General features: G+C 37.1%; 1 protein-coding gene across 2 annotated transcripts in view; it reads right to left on the bottom strand.

Moving 5' to 3' along the window:
• Nucleotides 1–207: 207 nt before the first annotated feature.
• The window catches only part of Npnt (nephronectin), a 69,552-nt gene continuing 44,647 nt past the window's right edge, over nucleotides 208–25,112 (bottom strand). For both annotated transcript variants that reach the window (XM_027935427.2, XM_027935424.2), the window contains 4 exons: nucleotides 12,847–12,933; nucleotides 12,278–12,376; nucleotides 4,321–4,577; nucleotides 208–2,891 (listed from right to left, as the gene is read on the bottom strand). In XM_027935427.2, the coding sequence (XP_027791228.1) occupies nucleotides 2,796–2,891; nucleotides 4,321–4,577; nucleotides 12,278–12,376; nucleotides 12,847–12,933 (539 nt within the window). In that variant the 3' untranslated portion in view covers nucleotides 208–2,795. The remainder of the gene's footprint in view (nucleotides 2,892–4,320; nucleotides 4,578–12,277; nucleotides 12,377–12,846; nucleotides 12,934–25,112) is intronic.

Raw genomic sequence — 25,112 nt, forward strand, 5'->3', positions numbered from 1 at the left:
AATCATCCCTATTCTCCCAAGCAGTAAAGAGGGTTCTACTACAGATAGCTTTTGTGAAACACCAATGTACTATCTCAGTACTTTCTTCCCAGTGCCACCACCCCCCCACTTCAAAAAAAAAAAAAAAAAAAACCCAAGAAACAGAAAACTAGTATTAAGTGTTTTTATTTACAAAGAATTGTATTACTTCACTGATTGAAAACCACTAACATTTTTCACTTTAGAAAACATTAAATAATAAGCAAGATGTTATACAGTACTTTGGATAACTTCTTCCATCATTTTAGTGCAATATATTATTGGCACCTACAAGTGAAATTTTCAATTATTTTCCCCTTTCATCTTCAACTGTGCAGTTATATGAACAAAAAGGAAATGAATCAAAAATGGATCTAAGACCACATTTCTGGCCCTTAATCAAAGGCTCAATGATTTATATTCCCCCTCCCCCTGTCTCTACAAGTTACATGATAAAAGAACTTCTCTTGGACCTACTGTTCAAAAACATTACCAGTTTGTGGGACTTGGGAGATTCCAATTGGTAAGAGAAAGGGAATCATAGTGAGCAGATGAAGGAAAGATCTAGAGGTGCTGTGCATGACCCTCTTCCAGGAGCTAAGTTAAGCTTCCATACACTAAGCAAAGAGAATGCACCAGGTAAAGATGTTTCCATCTGTGTTCCTTGGTAGGGTTTCTCTTTGAAAAAAAAAAAATCTGAAATATCACCTATTGAGCAAGTGAAAGGTTTATATCTTTACCAAAGGGGAAAAAAACCCTGAAACACTACCATATTAGGACAATACTGAGATATTAAAGTATCTATCCATCACAACCTCTTTGAAAAAATTATGTAGATTTTTTAAAAAATGGGTGTTTGTTTTAATACTGCATGGTTTGCCATAAAGGGAGAAACCTTTTAATGAACTCAGCATCATTCTCCCTTTGCTCCTCCCTGTTAGGAGGTCAAGAGGGAAATTCCTAAATTAGAGCCTAGTCCAAATTACTTAGTTCTGAAGATGTTCCTTATATACTAGTAATAGGATCAAATCATCTGGGGGATGCTGTAATCTGTTCCTTTACCTTGAGGTAAGCATATCTTAAATAGGTAGACTTTTATCTAGTTTTTTTAAAGAGAGAGATAGGAAGAGAAAGAGATTTTCACACTTTTTTTTTTAAATGGAGAATTTTGATTTAACAACTGTCCCTGCCAGGAAACACTCCCTCACACTCTAGTCTAAGCCCATTTCCTCTGGTTCTATTCTTAGTGCACATGGAGAACAGCTGGTCACTATCCTCTTGGTGCCAACCCTTCATATACTTGAAAACCATCAATGGTTTGCCCCTCAGTCTTCTTTTCTCCAGGCTGAATAATCCCAGTTCCTTTAATTTTTCATCATAGATCTTTTTGTCCAACCCTTTAATCATCTTTGTGATTCCTGGCAAAAACAGTAGAAAATATTTTGATTACTTAATTAGAAACGAAGAAAAGTCTCAGGAGTAAGATACCCTTTAAAAGTTATGTATTTTTTAATATAAAGATAAAATATGCAGGGAGGAAATACAGTTGGGGTCCGTGGATGTTAGAATTCCAATCCTGTCTCTTCCTCTGGTGTGTGACTCCACACATGCAATACCTCAGTGCATAGGGCTTGCTTCCGATCTTAACCCGACGGCATGTGCAAGCTCTACCTGTGGGGATTTCGCATGACAAATCTGTTCCAGTGGAGCTTCCCCTATTCTTCCTCTTACCTTGCTTCCATCAGCAGGATCTTTCCTCTACAGCAACCAAACTTTTACAAAGCTTTTTACAGATTATAAGAGAGAGCCATGTTAAGATGGTAAAGCCATCAGTTTTAAATTATATCTTGAAACAGTGAGGTTTTTATATGTTCACTGCAGTTTCTTGTCTCCCTAAATAGTTTACTGTTCTTGTAGAGACTAAACTCAAGGCAATTTAAAAAAAAATTCATCCCTCCATTACCACAAACTGACACCTCTGCCAATTTTCCCTTGCTGCCAATGGATTGGTCATGGAACTGGATGACATTTTGCCATGTCTTTTTAGTTCAAGAGATCACAAGCTGCCTTTTACCTTGTAACTAGAGTCTGTAAATATTAGGAACACTTATATACTTAGTATCAATAGCACATTTACACAAAACACAGTACTACCAACGAGGGATTCCGTGCCCATTCTTTACATAATTGTCTTTAAAGTAAAAACACAGATAACAAGAATAAATGCAAATTGATGTGTTATACACCCTTCTTTTATAAAGTGAATGGCAGTGAAAGTCAGAGTTCAGGTGAGGCCAGAACTAACGTAAGTGAAGAGGATAAATCAATTTCACAAGCACACTGTACATCATACCTTAAGGAAAGTCAATACTACTCATGGTACAACACTGAACAGATAACAGAATGGCCATTTGCACAGATTTCTTTTGAAAACTTCCCCATAATTTGCTACAAGGAGCACTCTGTAATCAGGATGAAGGATGGTATAGGTCACACACACTGAAGGCCTTCCCAAACAAAACTTAGGATGGAAGGCAACACCCCAGAATGGCTTGGATGTGTCTACAGAGGCCCCTGTACTTCAAGGAGGGTGTCACTGTTCATTGGGATTGCACAAAGCAGGCCAGCAAGATGTGGGTCACAAACCAGACTTCCTCCTGACCCACTGACCCACTCTTCTCCTAGGCCTGATAAGAAGGAGAAGAGGAGAGAAGGTGAGGATTGGAAAAAGACGAGGGAGCAACCAACATAGGAGTTCATTGCTAGTTCTGGAGCTGTTAGCGTTGTTCAGAGCAGTGGCCTTTTCTCAAGCTCACATCATCCAATCCAATCTCCCCAGTGTGACCATGCCTTTTTTCACCTTTGAAGATGACCTAGGGAGAGAATGCACACACCAGTCAAGCCTCCTCTGCCCCTTTCCAATGCCCGCTCATTTAGCAAATTAAAGGCAAACCTTCCCCAAAACTAAACATGAAACTTAAGTGATAAGAGGAAAGACCAGGACATAGTTTCCAGAGTCCTCTGAGGTTTGTTTTTTTGGCAGAAACTTAAATCATCAGTAACCTGTTCATCAAATGTGTTACTCAGAACCAGTTACTCTTTAAAAGGCTGTTCTAAACTACAGACCAAGTCACTTTAGGAATGCTTGTAAAGTAGATGTGTTTGTCAAAGATTACCAAGGTTAAAAGCAAGAAGACGGAACATAAAGGTGCAGAAATTAAGAGCCAAAGATGTGAAAGATTGTGATCATGCAGCCCACCTCAGGAGTTCTTAATTTCTCTGTTTGATGAAATGGTTCCATTGTCCCCAAATGAAACAGAATCAAATACCACCCAGTATGCCAATGTTTTACCTATGGAAAAACCCCACACTTTCACTGCTCTTGGATTTAATCTTCTGTGGGCGTATCCCTGTTCCTTAAAAACAGGAGAAATCTTTCAATGCTATAATCTAAAATAATTTATTTTATTTTTTCATTTCTCCAAGTAATGTAAATATTAAGAAAAATTAAAAAAAAAAAAACCCTAAGGTGAAACAGTGCACATACCCTGATAAGTCTGTATCAGTGGAGTCTAACTTTTCTTTTTAAAATAGTTTCTAGAAACTATGGACAAGCATAGTTGCAGTGTCTCATAGCAAGAGTCTTATAAGCATCAACACAAAGATGACATTGTTCAGAGTGCATTCATTATTTTGGGATGCTGTAGATAATTTTCTTGCTACCCATGATTTGACTATTTAAAATAAAATTTGTATGTTCAATCAAAGCTTTTTCTATATTCCATTCTAAACAGAATCGTTCTTTCCAACTGTGATCTTGGATTCCCACCTGAGACTGCTGAACTATGACCTTTAAGGCAAGGGAAAAACGTTGAACTTTAAAGAACATTTTAAAATAGAAGAAAGAAACATCTCCACAGTAATTCATGGAAGTAAAAGTTGAACATTTAAGGAATTGAAGGAAAAGGTAAGGCAGCACAATTCAGCACGCCACCAAACCCTTCAAAGTTTCTGTCAACTGTTTTTTTAGTTTTCTATTCCTAATTTTTTTTTTCATTAAAAATTGTGAGCCTTTACCAGGGTGGGAAAGGTGGTGATGGTCAAAGGTTGTAACGAAGAAGGATGAAGAAGCAGAAAAGGAATCTCAGAAAGAGGAATGAATGGAATCATCAAGCCCAGAAAAAACCACAAACCTTTGTTTGAGCCTGAATTCACAGAGCAAGGCGTCTTCAAATTCAGACCCCAGAGTTCTCCTATGAAAGGAAAACTTCCCAGGCTCTGCCTCCCTTGGGATCTACTTACGCTCTTGACGTCAGCCCCTCGCAAGGTGATCTGTGTTTGCCTCCAGCCATGGCCACCATTTCTTCCCCACAGGGCTGCTCCGTGGGCACCGTGTTTTCTCACAAACACCTGGAGTGTGCCTGAGTGCAGCCCAGTCACCTTGTGCCTGAATGACAGACACAGGTCCCCTGAATGCATGAGGTGGCCGAGAGGTAGCACCAAGCGAGCGGCTTTTCCCCCTGAGGCTTTGGCTGCGGATACTGTCAGATATTGTCCACCTGGAATGGGAAAAGCAGGGCCATGTGTGTGTGTGCCGGTATCCCTTTCCAGCACAAACAGCACGGGCAGGAGTTTCTGTTTTCATAAACTTCAGACTGCGACAGTCATTAGTAAAGAATTCCAGATTATTTTGAAGGAGCAAAATTTGACTTATTCCTATGTCTATACTGTTTACAAAAATATAATCCCTTGCTCTGCTCATAATAGAAGTTATGCCAAAAACACAATAATTAGAAATCCAAACACTACGAATGTTTCCCAGTGGAACATGATCATGCGTACAGAGGTAGACACAAACTTACACACATTCACCACCTTGGGAGCCTTACCAATTTTATGACTGTGTTGTCCAACACCTTCTGCCAAGCTGGTTGGGTAGTGTGGTAGAATCAACCCTAAATTTCCTAGGAGAATTTCCTATGTGGCTAATTAACCTCTGGGCAGTAAAGCACATGGCCATTTATAGAGCACTGTATCTATTTATTCTCTCCTTCTTCCATATAAAAAATAAAAAGATTTCTAAATAAGGAAAAAAATTTTAAAAGAGGTTAGAGCTGGCTTTGCTCTCACTGGTGTGCACCTAACCTCAGACACAGAGGTGTGCGGAAAACCCTCCACATCTTCCTGGAGTGGTTTAAAACACTTTTATATTAGAACCAATCTATAACGTGTCTACTTTATGCATATATTCTATTAAATATAAGTAAACACCAAATCTTAATAAAAACTTGATGAATCATTTTGGTGATGTTCTTGGATCCCTAGGCCTACAGAGTTGGCTTGCCTCTGTTAGGGAATTAAAAAATAAAATTTCTAAGCAACAATAGAGTGGGAACCACTGCTTCTCAGGAGAAAGTTACGAGTACATTAGCATTGTGAAACTCAATCCATGTACAAATGACTTTCCCTTTAGGCAGTTTTATCTCAGCCAACTGAAAAACACACTCTACATTTCAACACTGATTTGTCCACAGGAAAAATGTGGTTGGAATGCTGAACACATGTATCTGTTTTGGTACAAACTCCATTTGCTTTTCAGTTAAAAGATAGGCCATCTCTGCTTTCTTATGCTTAACTTATTCAAGACATGATAAGATCTTCATGTCTTCTCACTCAAGGGTCTCCTTAATAAGTCCCTCAGAGCTCTTTGAGGTCACAGAATCTTGTGTACTTAGGATGTGGCAGGCCCTGTGCTAAGTGCTCCTGGGGAGGTCCAACAACTTGATGTCAGAACCAACCTCTCCCTCAAACCTCCCCATTATACTCTGAGGTGTTTAAAGTCATTTGTTGAACAAATGAATGATGTTCCAAAACCAGAAACAAAACAAAACCCTGCAGAAGTAGGTCCTCCTGACTTGAATCAACAAACACACACACACACACAGTTTCTTATTTCCTCCCTTCCCACCCTCACTCCCTTCCCCCACAAATTAACCCCCAACATACTTTAGGTCAAAACATTTAGATGGATTTTAAATGTCTGCCTTTAAGTTAGCTTCTGAATGATCATAGGTATTCTAGTTAAGCAAAGATATCAGGTTATTACCAAGAACTTGCAAGTTTTATGAAAACAGGGATTATCTTAAGACCCCGTGGAATGTATACTAATATCATTTTGCGAGTTGCTGCCTGCAAACAAAACAACCTCACAAAATCAAGGCATCCTAACAAAAGATTCAAATAATCCTTCTGTCTATGCACTTAAAACTCTAAAATTTGGATAGTCATAAAAGAAATTATAATCATTCTTCCTCCCTAGATCTGCTCTACAAGTACCAGGGTTTGTTTCCCTGCCCCCAACCCCATGGTGAGGAATTCTTTCTGTGTATAATACAGGAAAGGTTGCCAATTTGAAATAGTAACTAAGGTAAAAGTTAATCCAGCATCCCCAAATAATTACCTCTTAAATAACAATTTCAATTCTGATTCTAAAATACTGGCATAAATGTGAAATATTTTCATTCCATTTAAAGCATCACAATACCTAAAAAATCAGGGGAATGGGGAATAGTGAATTATTGATGTTGCAAAACTTGATGAGCGAGTTAGGTGTTAAAATTTTAATTTACTTATTTTGAATTCTATACTTGTTGGTTCCTTTACAAAGAGAATAATATAGTATCTATTACTTTAATGTGTTAACTGTGTGGTCAAAGGAGTTTTGCAGTGATTTTATTTGTATTTTATAGCCTGGCTAAGAAACAGGCCCAGGTAGAAATAATATCATTGTGCTTTATCAGTATTTACCCACTGAATATAAATAACTTAGACTTTTACTAACCAAAGAAGTAATGCATGCCCATTTTGAAGGAGGGGGAGTTATAAAGAAAATTAAAATAAATTATAATGCCAAAGTCCAGAGAAAATGAATAACATTTTGATTTCTGAACTTTTCTTAGGTAAATATATGCACAAAATTAAAAAAAAAAATTTTCCCCCAAGTACTGGGGATTTAACTCAGGGATGCTCTACCACGCTACAGCCCAATCATTTTTTATTTCTTTAAAATTTGAGACAGGATCTCTGTAAGTTGCTCACAATGTCCTCAAACTTGTAATCTTTCTGCCTTAGTCTCTTGAGTAGCTGGCATTACAGATGTACTGCACCACACTCAGTTAATCCAGCTACTCAGGAGGCTGAGGATCACAAATTCAAGACCTATCTGGACAAAACAGGGCTAGGTATATAATTCAGTGGTCAGGTGTTCCTGGGATCAATTCCCATTACTGCAGGTGGGGAGGGGGGAGGAGTACTATATTTGCAATGCTATAACTTCCCTTTTTCATTAAATATATCACAGCTATTTCTTTATGTCAAGAAATAGCTTTTTATAGCTGTAAGCATGCAATTAATCACTTAGCAAATTTCTTATTAAACATTTAAGTTTCCAAATTTTCACTTAGAAAGATGAAAAATACCATGAAGTACTTAGATAAGCAAAATAATTCAAAATATTTGTAACACATGAAAAAGGGATAGCTTTCCTTTTTATATAAAAGAATTTTTAAAAATCAATAATTAAAAACAAGAAAATGAGCATTACAAAAAATTATGTGTGTGTGTGTGTGTGTGTGTGTGTATATATATATATATATATATATATATATATATATATATAGTCAGCTTTCCACAAAAGAAAGATATGCAAATTAAAGTTAAAATGAAATGCCTTTTCATCCATAAGCATGGCTAAGATAAAGAATAGTTTCATAATATCTGTTTTGAGGATGATAAAAATAAAAAATGCTACAACCTTTATGAAAGGTGATTTGGTAGGATTTGCCAAAATTCAAAATGCAAATTCTCTTTTGACTCAGCAATTTCATATTAAGTAATTTCTTCTATAGATATATTCAATATATAAGAAAATATATCTGTACAGGGTTATTCACTAGATGTGGAAATACTAAAAGGCTGGAAGCAAATCAGATGTTCCTCAGTAGAGGGCTGGTTTTTGTGCCGCCTCTGATGAGTAAGAGCTGGTATTAATAAGAATGAGGTGCTCTGTAGGGACTGATACTGGACAGCCTTCAGCAACAATGGCTAACATCATCATCATGGTAACTCTGGGTAGGCACTGCTTGAAATGCTTTGTGTGATGTCTAGTAGACATTTTTAACTACCACTTTTAAGGAACTTGTTCAAGGTCAAAGTTAGGAGGAAGTGGTGGTGCTGGGATTCAGCCCAGGTGCTCTGGCTTCAAGTCTGTGTTCTACTAGTTCACTCCTAAGGTGGTATGGTATCATTGGGTAATAAAACAAGGTACAGATGAGGGTGCCATTGTATGTGAATTGCTCTCTAAAAAGAACCAAGAAACCAGCTACATCTGGGGAAGGCAAACAGGGGCCAGGTATAGCAGAAAGCTTTCATTTTTATTATTATTTTTCATTATATATATTTTAAATAATGATTGTAATTCTGCTACAGATACACTTGTATGTATACATTGGCATACTTATATACTTAAAAAATTGCCTTGCAGCTCTTGTAGTGGACAGAGTCCTGTCAGTTGCCTTTAATCCTTGATCATGAAACACCAGGATTCCAGGAAAAGGGACCCAGGTCTAGCCTTATGTACAGAAGAAGGGCATCCTCAGAGGTACAGCTACATGCCTATAGCACGGTGCCATGTCTGTCTGCAGACAAGTTCCTGTTCCTTAGGGGGATGTATTAATTTTACATCTCACAATTAAGTCCAAGAATGTGATAAACAAAACCTACTAGTACCAAGAAGTGCAGTTAGAAAACTCACTTATTTTATAGCTGAATCTCAAGGTTGTATGCATGTTCAATTGAGGGTTTTTTAGAAATAGCAACATAAAAAAATATTTACAAATCTAGATCTTGGATAAGAACTACACACCATTAAAATCAATCGTAATGGGAAATCCAAATGTATATTCTTTTAAAAATGGTATAATCTAGGTAGAAACAAGTAAACAATTAGTTTGGTAATTAGAACAATGCATAGAAATTATTAAATTGCTCATATTCTTCTTGGGCTTTTGCATGTGACATACATGTGCATGCACATGTACACACACATTCTCTCCACCTGGACCTCCCCCCTTCCACCTAAACTTCCTAGAAGAAAGATAGGCAGAAAAGGTAAGCTTTATTGGCATTGTCCCATCAATATATAGTTAGAATCTCCCCAAACAGTCTACAAACAGATTCTGCAAATCCATCCTAACATATGCCTCCCACGTCTTTCCTCCAACTCGTCATCTTTTGGTCTTCCTAGCCTTTTTTTCCAAGCTAGAAGCCTGCTTACCAATTTCCTTGTGATTTCCTGGGACATTCCATTCCGAACCAAAGGCTTTCACACTGGTTTAAGAGGTTTTCTAATCAACCCTAGTCTGATGCTACAAATCCTTTAAGAACACTTTGCCATATGATGACCGTCAAATTTCCCCACCAACAGAACTCAGCCTTTCCATGTCAGCCTACTCTGTTTTATTCACAGTCTGTTAGAAAGTTCTGAAAGTGAACCAAATCCATCTCTCTGTAGCTTTCACCCATTGATCCAACTTGTCATCTAGTTGTAGTCATAAGTATTCTCTTCTGAGTGACTTACATTTCAGTCAGCAAAGAATGCTCAGAAGTGGGTTAACCACTTAACCACAGCAGATTTTCCATTCTGGAAAGGTACCATATTTCTATGGAAACAGCCCATCTTTTTGAAAGTCATGTCACAGGATTCACTCATACTGGTTTCACTATCCACAAAAACTCTTAGGTGATTAGACACTTAGTGCTCAGTCATCTTCTCCATCCCATAGCTGGGAGACTGGTTTCTAGACCATGAACCACACCTTGTATTCACCCCACACTAGCTAACACACTCTTTACTGTGACACATTCATCTAATATTTTAGATGCTGGTTATGTCAGCACATGCATGTCTCCTTCTCCAGCTTCGAGTCAAAAATAGGTCAGTTTATCTTCAGTATCTAAGTTCAATATAGGATTCATCTAAGTTGTTGTAAAAACTTGGTCAAAATCGTCTGCATCCTCCAAGGGCCAGAGTCAATCATCAGGACTTACCCAGTCACCCAAACAGCTGTCAATTTCTTTCCATGTATTCTGTACCCACATTAACCTGATGACCAAAAATGTTTTGTGTCTAATTTCTAACTTCTGGCAATCCTCTCATTTTTCTACCAGAGGGCGAGGGGAAATTGGGTCACAAATTTTAAACATTTACAAATGTGACGAATAATGAAAGATGTTGAAATATACTAAATACAGTGTTTAAATTTTAAAAATCAAGTTGGTCTAATTTATATAGACTACAGACTTGTCTACCTAGAAGTAGAAGGATTTCTTTTGAGTGTAGTATGAATTACTCTCTCCAATGCACCTTCTCAACAGCGTTATTCATTATGACACTGTTCGTGACTGTCATACACCATTGCCAAAGATGCTTCCTTTATAAGCAAATTACTCCAGATCAGCAGTCAGTCTTATCTATTGTCTCTGAACTGCTAATCAGAGAATGCACATAATCACATCACATGCAGTACAACTGAGGCCAGCCTGGGAGAATGAAATACCTAGAATAATGCTGCAGATGTTCTGAGCACTGAACTACCTAGAAGGCTCCATGGGTAGCAGAAAGAGTCTTGGAGATAAAAATCAGAAAATCTGACTTTGGCACTAAATTCCCACCATTCTGTAGCTCTGTGACCTTAGGAAACTATGTCACCTCTATAGATGTCTATATTTCCTCTGTGAAATAAAGTCAATATTACCTGCTTTATAGGGTAGAGAAGAGGATTAAATAAAATTAATGAGATGGCAAATGGGTTGGGACTATAGTAGGTATTCAATATATGTTGGATTCTGTCTTATTCATAGATACCGGGTCAATAATAATGTTCTGCTTAACCTCAAATGAGTAGGAGTAATTTGAGAAAAAGAATGAGTGTGTGTACTGTGTGAGATGTTACATGATATATGTTTGATAAAAGAAATCTAAACACCCATTTGAATTTACTAAATATTCATATTTTTGAAAGTTTATTGCCGATTTTTATTTTAATATATTTCTGTTTCAATTTGATTTTCAGGGATCTAATAAATATGGTTTTGGATAAATTTTTTTTAATACTTTGTTCTCAAAATGTACACTGGGGACCAGCAGCAGAGGATGTATCCCTAGGGAGCCTATTAGACATGCATGAAAATCTGCATTTTAACTGAAGTTGTAAGAGAATTGCTTTAACACATCCTAAGCTCTCTCAAGTTAACTTTTGTGTGTTTTGTGCTTTTCTATATACCTGGTACAGTATTTAAGATCTAGGCTTCTAAAATAAATAAATAAATAAATAAATAAGTCTTGTATCATTTATTCTTTGAATGTAGAATCAGGAGAACAAAAAGAGAAAAATGAAACTCCTCACCCTTCCGTCAAGTTGGTCTCATTCAAAACAACAACAACAAAAACATTTTATTACTAAGGGAAGACAAAAGACAAAAACAAAATGTAGCTTTATTTCCTGAAATTTGAAGACAAAACGTAAGTACTAAAACTTTAGATAAATAGGAATTGTACAATTTTAAAGAATATAAACTTTCCAAGAGACTATATCTAAATCTACCTTTCTACTAACCCAGTCTTATGGAATGAGCGGTGGTAACTGGTAACTATTTTCCCTAGCATCTGAGTGAATTTGTTTTCAGAGAGATAACCAACTTTGCAGAAGTTTCCGTTGCCACCTTCTACTACCACTCAGATCTTTTAAAAAAATATATTTTTAAAGGGTCATAATTGAAAATACAAACAGGGATCATTACCACGGCTGATATACCACTATATTTCTTTCTTTCCCTCTTTCCCTTATTTCCTTCCTTTCTTCCTTCCTCCCTCTCCCTCTCTCTCTCTCTCTCTCTTTTCTTCTCCTCTAAACTGCCACTACAGATAACTTGAAAATTATTTGCTAGAATGACTCTACATGTTTTACTTACCAAACTTTTTGAGAGAAATTAGCTGGCCTTTTAATTAACTTCTTGTCTTCCATAATATAATTCTAATTAATAGCTAACAAATCAGGCTCACTTAAAGCACATGAATACTGGCATGATCTTTTTTTAACCCCATATATTAAGTAAAGACAGAGATGTGTTACAGTATACTTGATTAGTATAGGATCAAAATGAAAAGTATAGCAGGAAGAGGTAGATGAAATGGTTTTACCTGCTGGGTCCCTGATTGGTTCCCAGTGTAAGTCATTGTCTTTTTCCCTGATCCATCCACAAAGTCCATGGTCAAAACTACAACTGTGTATTAGAACACCTACAAGGAAATGACCAGAAGGATGGGTAGATCACAAACTCAATAAACAAATTAATCTAAAGACCAGGGTATCTGTATAACAAGCATTCTCCCCTATCAACATTTAACATCCCACCAGAATTTCTTTCCATGAGACTGAAAGGAAATTACAAGAATCCCTTCTCAGCACAATTGTGTACATGTGTTCAGCTGCAAAAATAGAACACACGAATGTTGCCAAATCATGACCTTGTTACATCGTCACTTATAAAATATGATTTCCTTCTTGCAATTCAAATACCACCTTAATATATTTTTAAAAAGGGACTGATGATTCATAAGTATTTTTGCTCAAATGGTTTGACAGATTTGTAAAACACACACATACACACATATACAAAAAAGATGTGTAATTTTCCCCAACAGGACTGAACAATCTATAATTTAAGTTGAAATGGAGGGAAAGAAGAACATGTCATCCTGGTGCCTACCTGGATCATCCTTTGCTTCATCATCTGCACTGATTCCTCTTTCTATTTCAAATATTTCAAACAAGTCATTTGAAGGCTGCCGTGGAACTGCAAGAGACAGGTTTTCAGCTTACTTTTTAAATAAGGTATTGATAATAAAGCATTGCCTTTAACAAGGGTAGGGAAAAGCCCTGGACATTTCATTCATCTGGAAGCATCCAAAATACTCAATGACTTTTCACATGAAGATTCATGAAGTTTATTCTGCAGTGATTTCTATTGTAGAAATAATTTATCATGTAAAAATAATTTTCAAAATTTTAAAAATCCAACATAAATATAAATTTTAAAACTTCATCAAGAAAAATACATTTTAAAAGAACTTTGAATTTCTGGCAAAATATCAATCTCTATTAAATTCTAAAATTCATCTCTATGAAAGATACATTATTATGAACTTTAAATTAACATTGTTGTAACTGATGAACCCTATATTTGCAGTGATTGGCTTCTACTCCCTTCCAGTGAAATCTGAACATTGTTACCTGTACCTATTATTGTGTCCTTCCTCACTTAAGCAGGTTCCCTGGCTCCTTTAAGATTCAGTCCAAACTTCCTAGTGCAGCATTTACAATCTACCCCACCCAAATACACAATACTGTCCAAACATGCCATTCATTTTCACGTCTCTGACCCCACGCTCTTGTTCTTGCTAATTAACTGCCATACTTCCCCTCCTTCAAGGCCCAGCGTAAATATCACTGCCTCTATAAAAACTTTCATGCCCCAGGCAAATTAAATTCTTCTCCCTTGTTCCCCAATAGTCCATATTTACACACTTCAATTTCACACTTTCATAAAGAACCGCAGGTATTTACACATATATGTGCCTTTCCCTCTGCTAGTCTCTGAGGTCCCCGAGGGCATCAATCCATCTTATTCATTTGGCATTTCCAGGGCTTGACCTGGTGACAGGCACTCAATAAGTGTTTACTGAGTGAATGCAAAGATACCATCAGAAACCCATGTACTTTGTCAACACTCTTCTTCAAATGACACAGCCGGACAGAGCTTAAGAATCCACTTAAAAATTGATTCACTTAAATTATTTGTTTATTCATTCATTCAATGTGTATTTGATTCCTAACCAAATTCCAAGCACTGTGTAGGCACTAGGGTGACAGGGTGAGCAGAATGAACAAGACCAACAAGAATGTGGATGGCATGCAGCTTGAATTTTAATGGGAAGAAAATACATTAAACATGGAGATAAATGGACACTGTAATTCTAAATTTCATACAGGCTAGGAAGGAAAAATGCCAGAAGATGTCATGGAGAATAACTGGGTCGGGGAGCCACGGAATGTGTGAGAATGTTGGTGGTGGAGGAGAATTCTTGGCCACAGGCCAGGGATTACTCCCTTCTCTTTGCCAGAACTTCAATTAATTAGCTCTATTTTTATAAGGCAGGGAGTAAAAGACATAGAACACCATGAAACAGATGTCAGTCAAAAGGATCCTTTTTTCAAGGATGTTCCTATTATTCTTAGCAAGAATTTTAAATGGAAAATCCTATAATGTTTGCACTAATTGTTTTTAGCCTACTACTTCTGGATTTTTTTCCTTTTTGTTTCAAAAGTCACAATTCTGAAGTCCTTTCCCTTCTTACAACATGTACTCACATACACCTAGCTGGACAGGGATGGAAAAAGAGAGGATAGGACAGAAGACAGACAAGCTCCAGGGACATGTCTCCCTCTCTGATGCCCCAAATGACCGAGGGCAATGACACCCACTAAATCTTTTATTTCCTCATTTTGGGGCTCATTTTAGGATTTTTTTGAGAATTCCTCCCCCCACATGAAGAACTGTCCAATGTAGTCTCTACATAGATGCGGAGAGACACAAAGATGTCCTGATAGAGGGCCTGTTTTATCAAGGGAGATCCAGGAGTTCCTCTCTGGGGAAGCACCATTTAATCTGAGAGAGGAAGAATTTGAGTGGTCCATGCAAAAAGCACAGTGTTAGGGTCAGGGAAGAGGGAGGGTTCCAGGTAGTAGGTACAAAGAAAGTGCTCAAAACATTTAGAAAGAGGAGTTCAGGGTGGTAGGAAGATGCCCACAAATGGAGAAAGCACCATAGAATGAGGTTGAAAAAAGAAGGGATGATATCACATAGTAGGAAAAGAGCCACCCAAGGAATTGGTCATTAAACAACTTGCAAAGCATCAGATGGTTCCTTAACACTTTAGGCACTCGGGTTCCAAGAGCTACTTACTTCAGCATCGGACGATCATACATTGCACACGTTCGCTGCCATTCATTGGAACACACTCCAAGGAATTTAGAGACCTGATACACTCAGCAGCTATTAGTTCTTACAATTTTGTATGCTCCACTCTGTATCCCTGCCAAATCATTTAACTAATTCTCCTTCCTCACACTTACTAGTATCAATTACCATGAGCATCCCACGGAAAAGTCAAGAGAGGGTTCACTACCCTCTCCCTGGAATATAGGGAGTATTTGTGAAACTATTAAGTAAAATAAGCGGTGGAAAGATGATTCAGGTGGTATTAGATTGTTAACACTGTACAAGAAACACAAAAGACTAGAAAAAAGAGAGATACTAGGCACACCACTGTGTCAACATGCTAACAGTGCTAGTCTAAGCATTGCAAATGAAAGGGATGTTTGTTCATTTGTTGATTTATTTTGTCTCATAAAAGTCTATAGTTTTAGATTATTTGTAAAAAGAAAAAAATTAAAATACATAAACAACTTTCCCAAAAGATTTAAAGAGAAGAGGGTTCTGCTGGAGCGTACCTACACAGCAACTACATGACTGTTACTCATATTTTGATTGCTCAAAGAGAACTTTGAATAGTTTTGATACCTGTTGTTGTATGTGAGGCTAACAACTGTGAGTTTCGAACATTTTTCTTTGATTCAAATAACTATTTTATTAATGCAAAAAATGTAAATTAAAATAAATGAGTAGACTTGCCTGAAAACAGAAGTCTAATGAGGTGGACATTGATTTACAATTTCTCTAATTTATTCTTCCCTGCTTCTTATTTTGACTAATATTTAATTTATAAGAACAATACACATATTTGATAAAAATGTATCTGATATTCTCTCTATAGTTGGACTATCAATTCTTATAATGGTATGACTAGATATTTAAAAAAGGATAAGAGAAATGCTAGCAACACAAGTTCTCTATCCATCTTCCCTCCCTCCATTTCATCTACTCTTTTTTTTTTTTTTTGGTACCCAGGATTGAACTCAGGGGTACGCGACCACTGAGTCACATCCCCAGCCCTATTTTATATTTTATGTAGAGACAGGGTCTCACTGAGTTGCTTAGTGCCTTGCTATTGCTGAGGCTGACTTTGAACTCACAATCCTCCTGTCTCATCCTCCTGAGCTACTGGGATTATAGGTGTGCAGCAGGGCGCTAGGCTCATCTACTCAGTTATGCAATCAGATAAGAAAATGAATTGGGTAGGAGGTGCCAGGCTAAAAGCTAGTTGTGAAGCAACAACTAGACTCTTGCCTTCATGGGATCTACGTTCTAGAGGTGAAGACGGACCTTCGACAATTTCCCCAGGTAATTCTTTAAAGAGAAGCAGAAGACACTTCACAAGTGTGGGGAGTGGAGGGCTGGCTTAGCTAGTCCAGGGAGGACAGATCTCATAAAAATCTTCTCTAAGAAGTGACGTTTACACTAAGACATGAAGGATGAGTTACTGTGAGCGTAGGTCCTGGAGAATGGAAAGGCAGAGCATCAGAGTAGATGCAGAGCTTACAGGCCTGGAAAGCAGGCTGTGGGAAGAGGGCACCACATGAAATCTGAGAGGCAGGCGACTCTGCAGGACCTTTTACAGCCTTGTTAATATTTTGGACTTTATTCTGGCAGAAACTGGAAGCCTCTGAAGAGTTGTAACAGAGGACTGGCAAGGTCAGGTTTGCATGTTAAAATCCTCATTTGGAAAGTAAACAGGGAGAAGGTGAGAATGGGTGTCACAGGGCATTCAACACTAAAATAACATAAGCTAAAGAATGTTCACATGCTTTTAACAATTTCCTAAACATTTTCCTGCCATTTGGTCAATGTTTTATTCACCAAAAAATATTCTCAACGGTTGCTTCTTACAAACTTCTGCATAACTAAAGGGAAGGGAACACACAGGTCCTGAAGCAAGCAGACAGCAGGACACAGGCTTGGTTGGACTGGGCTCAGGGGCACAGGACTTTTTCATAATGGTTGCAAAGCCCTGGGGCCAGTAGAAGGAAGTAGCCACAAAAAGAAACATTACTTCCTGTCAGAAACTCTGTACAAGCAATTTCTTTTTTCTTTTTCCTGTAAATATCTTTTTCCCCCCTCCTTTCTGGTTGTATACAAAGTATATTCACATCCATTCGTGTCTTCATACATGTACTTTGGATAATGACGTCCATCACATTCCACCATCATTGCTAACCCCCTGCCCACTCCCTTCCCCTCCCACCCCTCTGCCCTATCTAGAGTTCATCTATTCCTCCCATGCTCCCCCTCCCTACCCCACTATGAATCAGCCTCCTTACAGCCGAGAGAACATTCAGCATTTGTTTTTTTGGGGATTGACTAATTTCACTTAGCATTATCTTCTCCAACTCCATCCATTTATCTGCAAATGCCATGATTTTATTCTCTTTTATTGCTGAGTAATATTCCATTGTATATATATGTCACATTTTTTTTAATCCGTTCATTTACTGAAGGGCATCTAGGTTGGTTCCACAGTTTTGCTATTGTGAATTGTGCAGTGTACAAGCAATTCTTATGAATTACATTTTTTCTGGGGATGTGATAATATTAATATATAACACATGTCCCTAAATGAGGTTTCTCAAATAGTCAACTGTATATTTTTACCCAGAAAACACTGAGAGTAAGTACACAGAAGTAAATGTAAATATTGTCGTATATACCATTTACTGCTAAACTGCTTACAAAGAGTCAATATAGCAAACTGTAAGCATTACTTATTGAAGGTAAGTTTGCAAATTCAGTTTCTATTCTAAGGTGGTTTGCAGGACATTACCCAGGCCAGTTCTGGCATTTGTTGTTGGACAAAAAGATTAAAAGATAACACTGCCTTGAATTCTTTGTATGCTTCAGGGTTTAGTTCATTGAAGGCAAAGGTACTTATGTAACTATCCTTATATTCTGAAGGCTCTTTCTGGTGGAAAAATCTAGAGACTGGAGGGGGGATAAATGACAGGGATTTTATGAGGCAGTCCCTCCTTTCCCTCTCTCCCTCCCCTGCTCTCACTTCAGATGCAGAACATATGCAGTAGGAAATAAGTTCCTGCAATTTCCTTAACCACATTAGAGAAAAAAATTTAGCTATCTATTGATTACTAGCAATAAAAAAAAGGTTGCTGCCTCACATAAATAAGATTTTAGCTTGCCAACACTTTCATCTCACAGGAAGAATCTAGAGTTCAAAAGACACCCAGGCTGAGCGTAATGAGCAGAACTGGAAAAAATTAAACCTCTGGTATAAGGTGGAACACAGACACAGCTACTTAGTCAGGAGCCCAATCTTTGTGACACACCTCTTGCTCCTTTATGTATTATAGTGACTTTATTATAAAGTTTCAGAACAACTCTGAGGCACTGTCTGAGAAATCCCAGAACAAATACTTAAGTGATGGCTCTTTTCTGAAGCATGCCCTAAGGATGGTAACACTTTTCAAGATCGAGAGAAAATTGGACAGGGTTTGTCCTCCTTCCCTCTTCTAAGCCAAAGGAAACCACGAGGGTTAGGCTCACCAGGACTGAGTCCTACAAACCTCAACAAGGGTGTTAAAGTAAACTCTCCTAAGGGTTACTTTGAGTACAGCACAAAAACTTGGGAGATGGGGTAGTGGGGCAGTGGAGAGAGCTGAAGCCCATCTATTCTAAGGGTCAGTTGTTGACATGCTTGCCAAAAGAATCTATTATAGGGAAGAAAGGAAGCTTTGATTTTTGATATTCACCAGACCCATCATGTAAGTTTCCCATGTGCAGATTCATCTCTGAGAAAGGCAACTAACATTGTTTTCACAGTAATGAAGTTGAGGTAAGGTGCTGTTTTTCTTTTAATAACTGTGTAACTTGGTGCTACAAATACCTAAATGAAACAACTATTAAAATTATTTGGCAATAAGCAAGGGAAATACAAGTCAGCAAATTTCTATTTCATTTTCTCTATTCACATAATAGCTAGTACTTGCGAATAAATTTGTTTCACAATGATACTGTTAGCCAAAAATAACATTAAAATGGTAATGAACCATAATAAAAAAGTATGAAAAAAATATGAACTCAGAACTATAATACAACATAAGGTTGTCTTTTTATGAATTGATTAGGAAATGCTATCATTACTATACAAATGAATTCAATATCAATAGTTCTGGTAATAGTTAATATGTATGCAGTTCTTATGTGCCAGGCACTACTGCAAGAGTTTTACATGCACCTTCCCATCTAACGCACACAACCACTCACCGAGGTATATACTGCTATTATCCCTTACAGATGAGAAAACAAAGGCATGGGAAAATGTAGTAACATGATCCAAATCACAGAGTTGCTATGGTACTTTTAATTATAACTCTATAGACAAATGTGCAAGCCACTTTAAAAAAAAAATCTGATTTCTGACTCTGGTCACATTCACCAAGAACTCAATTTATACTTTCTGGAGAGAACAATTTTTTTTCTTTACTAGCCACCATAGGAGTCAATTAAAATATAAATCAAAAATCTTGAAAACTTTCAGAATTCACAACACCAGATCCTGACCTATCAGCACCAACAACCCACTCCTTCAAAACACTAGCAGAAATTTAATCTTGAAGGAGACGTCAAGCATCTCAGGGTCTCAGTAGGCCTTACTGTTTACTAGAGAACAAACTGGTTTGAAGACCTTTTCACCCTTCGGTAGAAACAATCTTTTTACTCATCACCACAGAGAATCAGAAAAAAGAGACCGTAATATTTCCATGACTAAGAATGATGGGATCAAACTAGCCACAGGCTGTAAAATCTGTAGAAGAGAAACAAGGGAAAAAACCCTCAGGACAGCATGCAGCAATCAGTAAAACAAGAAACAATTTTCTTCTGACTGCTTGGTACTTGGAATTTCAACACATTCTCATGTTTTATTACAACACAGCAGCAATGAGGCTAGTTCTCTGGTATGGACACTCACAAGAGCACCTGACAACATATTAATTACACAACAGTCTGTAATCGTGCATCTATATTACATATAAAAACACTTTATGAAACACATATTTAAGTCACATTTTTTAATTTGTTATATTGCTAGATCAGAATGCATTTTTCCTTAACTTTCCTCTTTATTGTGCACCATACAGATACATACTTGCTGTTTAAGATAGCTTCTTTGTTGCTTTGACCAAAACACTAGACAAGAACAACTTAGAGGAGAAAAAGCTTATTTTGGTTTCAGAGGTGTCAGTTCACAGACTGCTGACTTCATTGCTCTGGGTCCAAGATGAGGCTGAACATCACAGGCAAATGGCAATGGAGGGAAGTTGTTCCTCTCATGGTTGCAGGGAGGTGGGATGTGAGCCTCAGGGAAGATAATCTTTTCTAGGGCACGTCCCTAGTGACCCACCTCCTCCAGCCATGGCCCACCTGCCAACAGCTACCACCCAGTCAGTTCATTCAAAGTAGGATGGACTGATTAGTTTACAGCTCTCATAATGAAATAATTTTACCTCTGAATATTCCTGTATCAACAGGAGATTTAGGGGCATACCTCATATCCAAAGGCACAACATCCTACATCTGGCTAATTCTGTCTCTATCTAAAACATGGTTCTGTGGGTTTGAGCCGCCATTATGGTTTAGAGAACCCATTACCCAAAGTTTGTTCCGCAGATCAGCAGCATTTACCTGTAAGCTTGATGGAAATGCAGTCATGGGTCCTACCCCAGGCTTACTGAGTCAGTCTTCATTTTAACAAGATTCCCATGAGACTGGTATATTTGTTTAAGCCTGAGAAGTTCTATCCCTAGAAAGCCTGAGTAAATCTGCTGTAGGGATTAGGAATCTACATCTTAAGTAAGGAGACTACTTATTCTGGTTCAAATGGACTTCTGTAAACACTTTTTTAAGGGGAAAAAAAATCTGCTTGCTTCTTGATACAATATTCCTCATGTAATCTGAGTCTCCTAGCTAAAATAGAACACTTCTGACAGACTCAATTGTAAAAAAAAATTTTGAAAGCTTAAAATTATAAGTTAATTAAAACTTTAATAAAAATTTTAAAGGCAGTATGTCCAAAATAAAATTAACATGAATAAGAATAAGAATTTCCCAGGAACACCTTTTCAAAACACATATCTCACTCTTCTGCTGGGGAGAGGGAGATTATATTACCACTGATCCTTTGCCTAAGGAATCATTGTTATAACAAACCACTGTTATCTATGAGGATGAGAATGAAAACTTCAAAAATTATTGCATGATGATGACAAGAATACAATGAAAATCACCCAAAACGTCCATGGTTACTATTTTGGTCTTTCTTTTTTAACAGACTTTATAGACAAATATATATATATATATATATATATATATATATATATATATATATATATATATAGGCAAATGTAGACTTGAATTTTATATCTAACGGGGGTCAAGTGGTATATACACTTTTGTAATCTTTTTTTCATTTAACATTTATTTTTATAACATGGGAATTTTCTCAAGTTACTAAATAGTTTCCAAAAGACATCATTAAGTCACATAATTTTTCATTTTTTGTAATGCTAGGCCAGTATGCATTTCCCCCCTACCTTCCTTTACTTCAGGTTCTATTTAAAAGCTGTCTTATTTTTCTTAGTCCGAGATAGCTCCTTCCTACCACTTCTGACACCAGATTTTTGTCTGTAGTGCCTAGTCTCCAACTTTCTAGCAATCCCCTGTAGCACATTTCTGGTATTTATACAGGCATCCTACCACTTAAATCTGCTTTTCTGGTTTTAGTCTACCTAGCATCTTTCTGTCCTTCCTAGGTACCATCAATTTCTGCCTGACTACTCCAGAATCCCAGATCAACCCATTAGTCTCAAAAGCCACACAATGAGAGCTAATTAGCAAGGGCTATTGGGTTTTGTGAAGAATTATCTCTATACGAATTAGTTCAGCCCAGATTGAACTGAAGTTGGGTGTAATGAACTCTAATTCAAACAGTTGAATAATCACATGGTTAAATTTATTTGGGAAATACTGCTTATATTAACCCTCTCCTAGAGATTTAACAATAACCTTAGCATTAAGAAATGGCAATTAAAGTTTAAAGAAGTCTTAAGCTAATTTAACTTGGCTAAACCTAGGATTTCTCAAATGTATTTGACCTCAGAAGTTTTTTGGGGGCATACAACTGCATAATATGTCAGAGAAAATACTTTAACACATTTCGAGAAGCACTGTCTGTCCCACTAATGAAAATACAAGAATTTCATGCTTTGGAGAGAACTTCAGTGCTGCTCAAATCATGCCTAAAGGATCAGCCCTGCAAATATGCTGATTTTCTTCTAATCACATTAACCAAAAAACCCTAGATTTATTTTTAAAAATATGTGCTTAGTATTTCATAGCACCCATGAAAGAGGATTTCTTTAGTTATATATTATTTAAATTCTTCCCATCATGGTTATTTACAATAAGTAAATAATTGTTTTCATTTCATAGTAATTTGTCATTCACAGAATTTTTACTTGTATTATCTGTGATCCTTGAAACCATTCTAAGAGAAGGCAGGCCTGGGTATGGCCTCCATTTTACAGATGAGAAAGCAGAGATGGACAGCATAGTAACTGTTCCAAGTCACATAATCCAAAAGTAAAAGAAGCCTGAATCCAAAGTAGGTCTCTTCTGAGTCAATGTGGTCTATCCTTTCAAGTTGCAAAAAACACCTCAGTTCCAATCCTGTGCCTTTTGCCATTTGCTAACATGATATTTACAATTTAGAAGTACACTGGGGATTTTCTACAGAATGTTTCCTTTTAATGGCTATATTATGCTGTATTAGAATAAGAGAAAGATCCTGATCCTAATCATTTGGGTAAGACTATCAGAATCCACAAGTGAAATCTAGCTAATTCAAGCATATGAAAGGTTCCTTAGAATGTACAAGTCAAAAGTTTGAGGAGAAATCTAGACTGGAGATGTTTTCTCTTTTTTTCTAATTATTCTTAGTTATACATGGACACGATATCTTTATTTTGTTTATTTATTTTTATGTGGTGCTGTGGATGGAAGCCGGTGCCTCACATGGGCAAGGCAAGCACTCTGCCACTGAGCCACATCTCCAGCCCTGGAGATGTACTCTTTTTTTTTTTAATATTTATTTTTCAGTTTTCGGTGGATACAACATCTTTATTTTATTTTTATGTGGTGCTGAGGATCGAACCCAGCACCCCGCACATGCCAGGCGAGCGCATTACCGCTTGAGCCACATCCGCAGCCCGAGATGTACTCTTATAATGTTTTTCTTCCTTGGTTTTTAGAATATCTTCAAATCTTTTCTCAAGGAGGCAATGCACACATACACACACACCAACACACTATAAAGAAAACCTCTATTTCACAGCCCCTCCCATTAATAATTGCCTTTCTATGTAAAGAAATATACAATTGAAGTATGAGAAAATTTGGAGGAGACTGTTAAATTATAGTCATAATTCTAAAAATTCATGAAATGGAGACAGCCAAATTCTTTTCTGAGACCTATAAAAAACAGGATGTTTTAAGAAGTTTTATTTAAAAAGTAAAGAAAATATTCAATGAATGAATAGTACTGAACTAAACTAGTGCTTATGTCCCTTTCTGTTTTCATAGTGAATAGACATTAGTCATTTTTTTTTCTGAATTGAAAACTTGGAATCATTTTCTCATTCAGAATATATGCTACAACCACAAGGCAGCAAGTAAAGAAGGGTCCAAAATATTCTCTGTGCTAAAGTGAACCAGCAGCTATTGCTGAAGATGAAGTGAGTGGAATCTAATTTTCGACAGCCATATCTGCAGGCAGAAATGCTATCTGTGGCATGCAACAGCCTTGGCACAGGATCAAGGTAACCAAGTCCCAGAGCATGTCTTTACGATTGCATTCTCTTGCAATGAGTACTTTCAGGCATCACTGGAACTCTGCATTTCTCCAACTTTATCCTGCTAAAGTCTAATGGCAAACATCAATGTTGTTTTTATTTATTTTTAACTCCCATGTGTGTAGTCATGAAGAGGAGTAATGGATAAAGAAAGACTTTTTAATAAGTGAAAATACTAGAAGAAATGTTCAGAAAAATGTTATCTGTGTTAGACTGTATTTATTAGAGTAAACTGCAATTATTGATGACTCTTACCTTAAGGTAGAAGAGTAATGTAAATAATCACTAAGAGATAGAAAAAACAGAAGAGTAAAGAAGAGAGAAGGCACAGACAGGAAGAAGAAATTTTAAAAAATATGTAAATCAAACAGAAACAGATATGCTCATACAAAATGTTCATTTTGAACGCTACCATCTAATTTTCCTGAAGATTATACTGATTAACCCCCCCACACACACACACACACAATCACAATAAAATCAGAAAATCTCAATCTGTCTTTAAATGATCTAATAATGACCTAAAGGAAAAAAAATTGAGTCATATAAACTCAAAAAAAAAAAAACCCTTAAATTTTGTCCTTTAAAAACCACTACCAAATAAGTATTCTATTCACCTGATAAAAGGCACAAAGTTTGATTCTGTCCTGGGGGATGGAAAAAAAAGAAAGGAAACTGGTAATGTATAAAGAAGAGGAGGGAGGAGAAGTGGATGAAAAGATAGTTAAAAACAAGCAAAGCCAAACAGGACAGACAGATGGATAAATACAGAAACAGATAAAAGCATGTGGACTTTGGTCTTGCAATAAGAGAACCACCTTTCTTTCCTCTTCAAAACTCACTTCTCTTCCCGTGACCTCTATTTCCAGAGGTGGTACCACCCTTTACCTAGTCACCTGTTAAAAGCTGGGAGTCTTGAGTATAATCTGGCTCCAGTCCAGAGCCAATCACCACTTTTTAGCAAATACAAGGGGTAGCTGTCCCTCCTCCCCATGCCTCCCTCATGTGACACTCCAGTTTATTGGCAGGTTTTACAAGTCAGGATGTTTCCTCCTCTCATGCCTTTGCTGTGCTGTCTCCATTAAATATAATGCATTC

Source organism: Marmota flaviventris, chromosome 7 (genome assembly GCF_047511675.1).
Source record: "Marmota flaviventris isolate mMarFla1 chromosome 7, mMarFla1.hap1, whole genome shotgun sequence".
NCBI lineage: Eukaryota > Metazoa > Chordata > Mammalia > Rodentia > Sciuridae > Marmota > Marmota flaviventris.